At 40.1% G+C, this 10,304-nt stretch overlaps 1 protein-coding gene across 1 annotated transcript; it reads left to right on the top strand.

Annotated features, from left to right (window-relative positions):
* Positions 1-1,368: 1,368 nt before the first annotated feature.
* Positions 1,369-9,989, top strand: chpf2 (chondroitin polymerizing factor 2). The gene is made up of 4 exons (XM_048184737.1): positions 1,369-2,883; positions 6,196-6,760; positions 7,003-7,185; positions 7,953-9,989. The coding sequence occupies exons 1-4, from the start codon at positions 2,615-2,617 to the stop codon at positions 9,222-9,224; spliced, it is 2,289 nt and encodes a 762-aa protein (XP_048040694.1). The 5' UTR covers positions 1,369-2,614; the 3' UTR covers positions 9,225-9,989.
* The last annotated feature ends 315 nt before the right edge of the window (positions 9,990-10,304 follow it).

The following is a 10,304-nucleotide window of genomic DNA, read 5'->3' as shown; positions in this document are numbered from 1 at the left end:
AAATGTTGTGGGAGCTGATCGAGGAGCGATTGTGCAACACACGCCTCACAAGCAGCAGAACTTTTTTATTATGCCACAGTCGCCGGTGCCGCTTCCGCTTCCGCTTTTCCGGTCATGAGTATGAGGTAACGCAGCTCTGTTTATCATATTAGATACATTTGAGTGTGTTGAAAATGTTATAGCGTTACTCTGTGTGTTTGCTCGGCGGCTGCTGTGAGACACTGTTACACACTGCAGTAAGATAGATCGATTTTAGAATAATATTAAATGCTGGATGGCTTGTGTTGATAAATGGCATGCAATTAATTTTAAAACGTATTGTATGATGGAGAAAATGCTGTATTACTGTTACTAAAAATAAAGCTGCATCTGATTATGCTATGTTAAGCTACTTCACAAAATAGTGTTTTTCTCTGAGGCATGGTAAAGCATGGTACTCACAAAAATCAAGAAAATTAGATTAAACAAAAAGAGTAAACGTGTTGAGCTATAAAACAACAATTAGTTTTCTGTCTATAAATGTAATCAAACAGTTGTTTCCTTGTCTATTAAAACATGTAATGTATTAAAGCGTCTTTGGTGTTTTCATGGTTTCTACAAAATAAAACCAGAAACCGAGGGTAACAATTGACACAATTGACAGGCGACTCCTCACACGTCCCGGAGCTTTGGTTAAAATAGCAATTTTCTCACGATTTACAAATAGATTTACAAATAGGAAACATTTGGGATATTGTAAGTACTCAAGTGAACGAAATATATAACACTGGCCTAGTGGTTTTTGGATATTTTACTGCAAAATTCTTACACATTGCACCTTTAAGAGCTATTGAAACTGTATAAGTAGGCAAAAATAATATTTATAGGCTACTATTTTCAATTGCATTTACACATTTAAAGTACAAATATATTTTGCATTGCAACATGACTTCAGTCTTTTCTCTTTCTTATGTTGCTGAACTAACAAGGCAAATTAGCCAATATTCAAAATGTTTTATTGTACTTCATCTTTGTGAGATCTCTCATTATTCCCCACATCAAAGTATTGGACCTAAAGCAATTAGTTATAATTAACTCTTGCTGCTAACAGCAGATGAACTTGATTCAAATGTAAACAGGGTCCATGGCCAGTCTATAAGCAACACTCAAGTGTCAAACTAGAGGTCAGGTAACAGGAATCTCCTTCAAATTTCATCATTTCAAAAACTAAGAATTTCTAATTCTATTCGTTACTTATAAATAGTTACAATTAAATGTGACATTTGTTAAATAGACAATTGCTTTGTACAAAATCAGATTAGACGACCAGCGGTAACTCTTGTTATTGTGTTCTTATTATTATCATCATTAATTTTCCTTTTGTAGCTATTCTTTTGTTACTCATCTCGCTGTAATCACGTATTTGACATTTGATGGCCTGAATCTCGACCTTATCATTCATGCTTGATGACGTGTCTCCCTCGCCTCGACGGAATGAGTGCAGGAGCGGGATAACGGGATACCCAAGCTCCAGTCCACACGCGCGGACACTTGCTGTCAGACAGTCTCTATCGACAGAGCCGAGTCTCTGCTGCAGGGCTCATGTACACGTGGAACTCTTGTGCGCGTGCTGCTTGTTTCCCTGGGTCTGTTTTTAACGCATTGAGTCAATCTTCCTCTCGAGCACATCCGTAGGTAGGACTTGATACGTGCCAGACGATGCTGGAGATATTTACAGCAAAGCCAATAAAGTCACTTCGCGATTGTTTTTGTATTTTTCAACGAACCCTCGGAAGAGACGCAGGAATTCATCCACAGTTGAGAGCAGTTTCGGCGGATTAGTGTGTTTTGGGGGAAATATCGCGGGTGGCTGCTAATGCTGCTCAGCTTCAGTGTGTGAGCACAGCAGCTAACGTTACGAAGCTACGCGACAGAGTGGAGGACTTTTTATTGAATGTAATTTATCGTCGTTCGAACCGCTGATTCGCTCCACAAAACAAAGCAAAACAAACCCGCCCAAAAACTTGCATGCTAATATCCTGAAATTTATAACATTTCAGTCCACTGTGCATGTATGTTGAATCTTGGTTGCGGCTGCAAATGGTGTCGACTGGTTAGCGATCTAACCTTTTGTGCATCACCAGTGGAGGTGATTTCTCATCTAATAATGTAGAAGTGATTCTCGGATAATGTATTCATACATGCAGCTTGCTCATATCGCTTGCAGGAGGATGTCCGGCTAGATCACACAGTGGACTATTTTATGTGGAGAGAATGGTAGTGCCTCGGTTTTGCATGTTTGGATGGTAAATCAGCCTTGCATGTCCTGGTGTTACTTATTTGACTGTCAAGCGGCAGGTCAGATTGTTATTTTTCCTCCAGCTGTTTGTTTGGCTTTAAGCTGCGTACCTTGACATCTTCATCGCCCATTCATCTGATTGTGAAGACATCAACACTGACGTGACTAGTCATGCTATGATTATTTAGTGCCAGGAATTCAAATACCTTCACAGAATCACTGTCAAATGCCTCTACTGTAATCAAGACTTTGCTGTTACTTGAACTGCTCTCTAAGGAGACCTATCGAGACTTGACATCCATTGACTGGCACAAAGAAGACTCTGTCTGCTCCACCATGCGTCTGTCTTCTTTCCTGGCTGTTTTCCGGCCTGCTCTGCCTCTCATTCTGGGCCTCTCTTTGGGCTGCAGTCTCAGTCTCCTGATGGTGTCCTGGACACAGGGGGAAACCGATGAGGCTTGTGGAGATGAACTTGGAAATGGGAGACTCATAAACAGTGGTCATATCAGGGATCACCAGGATGGCCAAGATGGGAATGAGGACTTCCAGCCTCGCATTGTGCCCTATCACAAGGACCCCAACAAACCGCACAAGAAAGTTCTCAGGTGAGTCCTCAAATGTCAGTTCAGATTGGCTTTGTTTCTCATATTATACTGAAATCTCAGTTGGAAATGGTTCTTTTAGTTGATATGTACAGGTGCTGGTCATATAATTATTAGAATATCATCAAAAAGTTGATTTATTTCACTAATTCCATTCAAAATGTGAAACTTGTATATTATATTCATTCATTACACACAGACTGATATATTTCAAATGTTTATTTCTTTTAATTTTGATAATTATAACTGACAACTAAGGAAAATCTCAAATTCAGTATCTCAGAAAATTAGAATATTTGAAAAGGTTCAATATTGAAGACACCTGGTGCCACACTCTAATCAGCTAATTAACTCAAAACACCTGCAAAGGCCTTTAAATGGTCTCTCAGTCTAGTTCTGTAGGCTACACAATCATGGGGAAGACTGCTGACTTGACAGTTGTCCAAAAGACGACCATTGACACCTTGCACAAGGAGGGCAAGACACAAAAGGTCATTGCAAAAGAGGCTGGCTGTTCACAGAGCTCTGTGTCCAAGCACATTAATAGAGAGACAAAGGGAAGGAAAAGATGTGGTAGAAAAAAGTGTACAAGCAATAGGGATAACCGCACCCTGGAGAGGACTGTGAAACAAAATCCATTTAAAAATGTGGGGGAGATTCACAAAGAGTGGACTGCAGCTGGAGTCAGTGCTTCAAGAACCACTTTGGAAATCAGGGTCCCAGAGTCTGGAGGAAGAGAGGAGAGGCACACAATCCACGTTGCTTGAGGTCCAGTGTAAAGTTTCCACAGTTAGTGATGGTTTGGGGTGCCGTCATCTGCTGGTGTTGGTCCACTGTGTTTTCTGACGTCCAAGGTCAACGCAGCCGTATACCAGGAAGTTTTAGAGCACTTCATGCTTCCTGCTGCTGACTAACTTTATGGAGATGCAGATTTCATTTTCCAACAGGACTTGGCACCTGCACACAGTGCCAAAACTACCAGTGCCTGGTTTAAGGACCATGGTATCCCTGTTCTTAATTGGCCAGCAAACTCGCCTGACCTTAACCCTATAGAAAATCTATGGGGTATTGTGAAGAGGAAGATGTGATATGCCAGCTATGCTCATACTTTTCATGTTCATACTTTTCAGTTGGCCAAGATTTCTAAAAATCCTTTCTTTTATTGGTCTTAAGTAATATTCTAATTTTCTGAGATACTGAATTTGGGATTTTCCTTAGTTGTCCGTTATAATCATCAAAATTCAAAGAAATAAACATTTGAAATATATCAGTCTGTGTGTAATGAATGAATATAATATAATATATAATAATATTTCACTTTTTGAATGGAATTAGTGAAATAAATCAGCTTTTTGATGATATTCTAATTATATGACCAGCACCTGTATAAATCAATCACAAGTTAGACAGGGTCTAAGATCAGAAGTCCATAATGTAAAATTGTGTGTGGTAAAATGTGACTTGTGTGGTAAAATGTAAAATGTGACTTGGTAAGATCTCAGGCGAGTATTTTTCACATCTCTGTGCTTCTCTCAAAGCTGAATTCTTCACCACTTTGTGAAGCAGCTGACATAGAATCTCTTATTATTCCTCTCACAAAACACCCATGGCTGCATATACAGGACAGCAATGCCATTGCCCTTAGAAATAATCGAAATGTTGCAGGTTAAATGATGAACAGTTAAACTTTAAGTTGTTTCGAGTTCAAAATCAAAGTCATTTATGATCCACCCGGGACTGAAAAATGAGAAGATAAATGAATAAGAAAGTGTCTGTTTTTTCATCCTTTTAAGCTTTATAGCTAAAAACAACAAAATATTGGCAACAGTTTAGATCACAAAACAAATTAGAAGGGCTTTATTAATAATAAAATATATTGCATTACGAAATGATTTCAGATACTGGTTATTGAACATGTAAACATAAAAATGGTATCAGCTGATCTCCACAATTGTCTTTACTTTTACATGTCATTTTGACTTCTGTTTGAGCAGCAACTTTTAAATAAAACTTTGAGTTGAGCACATTCTAACTTCTCCATTATCCTCATTTCACCAGTAACAAATACAGCTTTATAAATAATTAGGTTGACAACTAGGGTACCTTAGAAGATTTTAAAGATCGCTGAAGCAGTTTGCTTTAGAGATCATAGTAGCTGTCCCTCATTTGTCTCACTCAGCTTTGTAATTGGCTTAGATCTCTATCATTCTTGGTCTAAACCTTTTCAGAGACAATGTTCTAAGTGCACAAAGGAACATTCGTACATATTGTGATGGAATTTTTGAAATAATTAATAATGAACTATCATTTCTTTTCTTCTACAGGCCTAATAAGCTAACTTTGAAATAGAGAAATAGTCACTAGGACTGAGTTTTGTAAGAAGTGGAAAAATTCTGCTGTGCTGGCTAGACAGCATCCTCCTAAGGATAAAAAATAGTCTTTGAGAAATTGTTTTAACAGTAATCTGAACTATTACCCGGTGATATTTTTTGATGATCTTGTGATTCAGTTGTTCTAATCTAAATTTACTCTGCCAGTAAGTGGGACAGAGGAACTGAGATGTTCTTCTTAAATCTAAACCAATCATATTAAGACTGATGATAATGAGTAATAGATCATGCCATACTGACTGAAATGTACCTGAAATCCTATAAAACCTGCTGTATTCCTTTGTTCGGAGAGAAATTCTCTGGGATTGATGAGAACTCTCCCGGCCATGATTAAAGCTTTAAAGGACAACAACTGGAGTCTCTGGTTATTGCTGCGCAGCAAGTCAGGTTAGGGAACAAGGTTTAAGAGGGTCAAGACATTGACCGAGATATTATTGAGTGTCGATTTGGAGACGCTCCCAAGAGTATTATTGAGTGTCAATTTGGAGAAGCTCCGAAAGATCAGGGAATTTATTGAGTGTCGATTAGGAGATGCTCGGGTGTTGATTAGGAGACGCCCCAGGAACAGGTAACTTAAGTCAGGTGTGTCTTGGAAAATCTACCACAATATATTATATAATAATAATAATATAAGAAGAAATGCTTCTTGAGTGCCAAATCAGCATATTAGAATGATTTCTGAAGGATCGTGTCCCAGTGAAGACTGAAAATTCAGATTGACTTAATGACTTAAGAATTATTTTAAAAGGTAATAATATTTCACAATATTACTTTTTTAACTGTATTTTGATTAAATAAATGCAGTCTTGTTGAGCATAAGACACTTATATCAAAAACATAAAAAACCTTAATGATGTAAACTTTTGAGCAGTAATGTATATTTACACTAAAATGAAACCATTTATTATTTGGTTGTTTGCCACAGGACTCGCTACATCCACACAGAGCTGGGAATCCGAGAACGGCTCCTGGTGGGCATCCTGAGCTCACGCGCCACTCTGAACACGCTAGGGGTGGCAGTCAATAAAACGGTAGCTCACCGTTTTCACCGTACCTTCTTTTTCACTGGCCTACGGAGTGCAAAGGTACCACACGGCATGACTGTTGTTGCTCATGGTGATGATCGACCCGTCTGGCTGATGTATGAAACTATACGGCACCTTCACCAACACCACGGCAATGAGTACGACTGGTTTTACCTTGCACAAGATGATACGTACACACAAGCTGAAAGGGTCATGGAGCTGGTTAATCATCTTAGTGCAGGACAGGATATGTACATGGGACGAGCAGAGGAGTTTATCGGGGGTGAAGAACGTGCGCGATATTGCCATGGTGGATATGGGTATCTGTTGTCACGCAGCCTTCTAGCCCGACTGCAGCCTCACCTGGACTCTTGTCGAAATGACATCCTCAGCGTCAGGCCAGATGAGTGGCTTGGTCGCTGCATCATCGATTACCTGGGTCTTAGCTGTGTGGAGAAGCATCAGGTGGGGAAGTGCTTTTTAAATCAATGTAAATGAAAAGCTAAAATCACTTACTGTATAATTAGTGAATAAGCAACTGCAGTGTCATTTGCTCCTGAAATTAGTCATCATGATCTAATAGTGAAAACAAAATATTGTTTTGTGCTAGGTCACTTTCAATGGCTTGTTTACATCCATTAATCCAGATCAAAACAATGCACAGAGGATTATGATCAGTGCTGTTGTCGTCTTTTTAAATGATGTAGGAGATGACCTACCGTTACTTTGAGCTGCAGAAGAACGTGGACCCTGAGCGTGAGGACAGTGCACAGTTTAAAAACGCCTTCACTGTCCACCCCGTCTCTGAACCTGTCCTGATGTATCGCCTACACAAACGCTATAACCAGATTGAACTGGATTGGACCTATGCACAAATTCAGCAGTTACAGGTATGTTACTGTACCTCATCTTAGAAGATCATTTCAAGCTGCTAACTTCAAGCCAGCTGGTTAAGTTCCCACACTTATTACCTTAGACATGTCTGCACAATCGTGCAAAAACCTGATCCAGAATTGGCACCTTTAGTTTGAGAATCGTATTATGACCGTGTCATGCATCTTGACTAAGCTGTGCCTCATTGAGACCGGCACAGTTATGCATTTTAATAAACGCATGCTGTATTTGGATGTGATATTTCTCTGTTAGCACCGTCAAGATCAAGTGCACACCTTTTTGAGCAAATGCACACTGCTAAGGTCAATTGTAGTCATTTAATGTGTATTTCTGACTTTGCAAACATTTTAGATTTCAGACTAAAGCATTTATATGGCATTTTAAAAAGATGAATCACTATTATAGTCCGAATTAAATTGCAGTGAATGTAATCTTTTAGATGCCTAGCTTTGATATACACAGTCTTTCATGTCTGGACAAATATGTTGCATAGGTAATAGGACAAGGTGTTTGCAGCTGTCAGCCTGCCATCACACATCACATAACTGCAGGAAATGAACTTGAAATTAATTATCTCAGCTTTTTCCACTGCCTTTAGACTGTCTTTGAGTCAAGGATAAAACTTGCCTTTCTGCATTATAAATGAAGTGACTGATAGACATACTGTTCCTAAAGGAACAGGACGAAAAGAAGAACTTTCCCTTTATCAGTTTAACGTTATTGCTGCTTCTTATAATGACTTGTTCTGTTGTTTTGGCCACAGAACCAGATCAGTAACATAAGTGAGCTCACTCCAGAGGGCAAAGCCGGAGCCACGTGGCCCATCGGAATCAACCCACCCTTCCGACCCAAAACCCGCTTTGAGGTGATCAACTGGGAATACTTCACTGAAGAGCACATTTATTCATGTGCCGACAGCTCTCCGAAGTGTGAGCTTCGAGGTGCGGACCGGGCAGATGTCAACTCAGTCCTGGAGACTGCAGTGGGCCGTCTGAACGAGCGCTATCAGCCCCAGTTGCGCTTTCGTAAGCGCCGTCTGCTGAACGGGTACCGACGCTTCGATCCCACGCGAGGCATGGAGTATGTGCTGGATTTGGCCCTGGAAGCTTTTACGCAGAAGGGTCACAGTCAGGTCATCGCCAAACGGGTGAGTTTGCTGAAGCCGCTCAGTGCTGTAGAGATCATCCCTATGCCTTATGTAACAGAAGCGACGCGGGTACAGGTGATCCTCCCTGTGACGGCACACGATCAAGACTTTGTGGGTAACTTTCTTGACATGTATGTCATGAATGCTCTGGATACCCATGACAATGCTCTGCTCACCTTCTTGTTTGTGTATGACCCCTTCGATGCCCAGCGAGTCAGCCAGACGGACGTCTTTGCCGGTGTCAAAGCCATGATTGGTGAGGTAGAGAAACGTTACGGCGATGTAAAGATTCCTTGGATTAGTGTAAAGACTGAAGTTCCCTCACAGGTCAAGCTGATGGACATAATCTCCAAGAAGCACCCAGTAGACACCCTGTTCTTTCTGGCCAGCGTATGGACTGAGGTCAACGCTGACTTCCTCAACCGCTGCCGTATGAACGCTATCAGCAATTGGCAGGTCTTCTTCCCAATCCACTTTCAAGAGTACAGTCCAGCTCTGGTCTACCGCGACCAACAACCATCTGCCGCTTCATCCTTTGCATCCGAGACGCTGCGTGATGGCCACTTTGACCGCCACATCTTTGAAGAAGCCTGCTTCTACAATGCCGATTACATGGCTGCCCGCACAAAGATGGCCGCTGACATCTTGGACAATGATGAATTGCTTGAGAGCATGGACGTCTACGAGATCTTTGTACGTTACTCTGGGTTGCACGTGTTTCGCGCTGTCGAGCCGGCGCTAGTTCAGAAGTATGTGCACAGGGAATGTAACCCACGGTTCAGTGAGGACATCTATCACCGCTGTGTTCTCAGTAACCTCGAGGGGCTGGCCTCTCGATCACACCTAGCAATGGCTTTGTTTGAACAGGAGCAGGCTAACAGCACCTGAACTGACTACTACTGCAACATTAAGATGGCTTAAACTTCTTGATTCTCATTTAGGTGGCCTTTAATGACCTACTGATATTGATCGAGTGAATTTCACCCTGATGCTGTGAATTTCTCTGAACAGATCATCCAGTGACTCAGTTTAACTAAACACAGTAATGTTGCCTTGTCAAAGGGATAGTTCACATAAAAATGATAATTCTGTCATCATTTACTCACCCTCTCATTGTTCTTTGGATCATAAAAAGAGATTTTGATTTCCATACAATGAATGTCAAAGGTGACCAATTAATCAAAATCTCTTCTTTTGTGTTCTGCAGAGAAAAGAATGTAATTCAGGTTTGAACTAACTTTTAAGTTGAGCAAACAATGACAGAATTTCCATTTTCTGGGTGAACTATCCATGTAAGGATCTACATATGGTGGAATTGACTTATAAAAGTGTGACTAATATAACCAGAGAACAATACTGATGAAGTCTTCATAACTCACTTTAAATAAAACCTGAGGAATGGGTTTCACCTCGTTTACATTACTACCGATGTCTGAATGCAGGAACCTGATTTTAGGAAGTGAAACATAAGGAACTCATTCATCTTTTACTATATGAACATGTCAGATGTCTGGTGGTTAGTAGAGGTTCTAGTCTCAGCTATAAAAGTAACTTGAGCCATCTTTCTTCCTTCGGATGTATGATTGTATGACCTTTTAACAGAATGTGCTGAATATTTCAGGATTGAATAAACAAATTATCTGTGAAACTTGATTATGAGTCATGACTATGATGCGCTCAACTGTTGAAACTGTTTTTATCAGGTATCTGAGCTACATAAAACTAAGTAACAAAGTTTCTTTTAGGGCACAAAGTTAACATTTTTACATACCACCTATAGTTTTTTTTTTTTTTTTTTTTTACCTGCCAATTACTAAACGTGTTTTTCCAATTCATATATATGTGTGTGTATATATGTGTATATGTTTGCTTGAAGACAAATTAAATACAGTATTCCTTGATCATCAAATTCAAAAGGTTTGTCACCACTGCGGCTCTTGAATGAATTGTATCTTCCAAAATCTGGAG

Source organism: Megalobrama amblycephala, linkage group LG3 (genome assembly GCF_018812025.1).
Source record: "Megalobrama amblycephala isolate DHTTF-2021 linkage group LG3, ASM1881202v1, whole genome shotgun sequence".
Taxonomy (NCBI): domain Eukaryota; kingdom Metazoa; phylum Chordata; class Actinopteri; order Cypriniformes; family Xenocyprididae; genus Megalobrama; species Megalobrama amblycephala.
The sequence above is the reverse complement of the archived record's forward strand: the minus strand, read 5'-3'. Positions and strand labels throughout refer to the sequence as shown.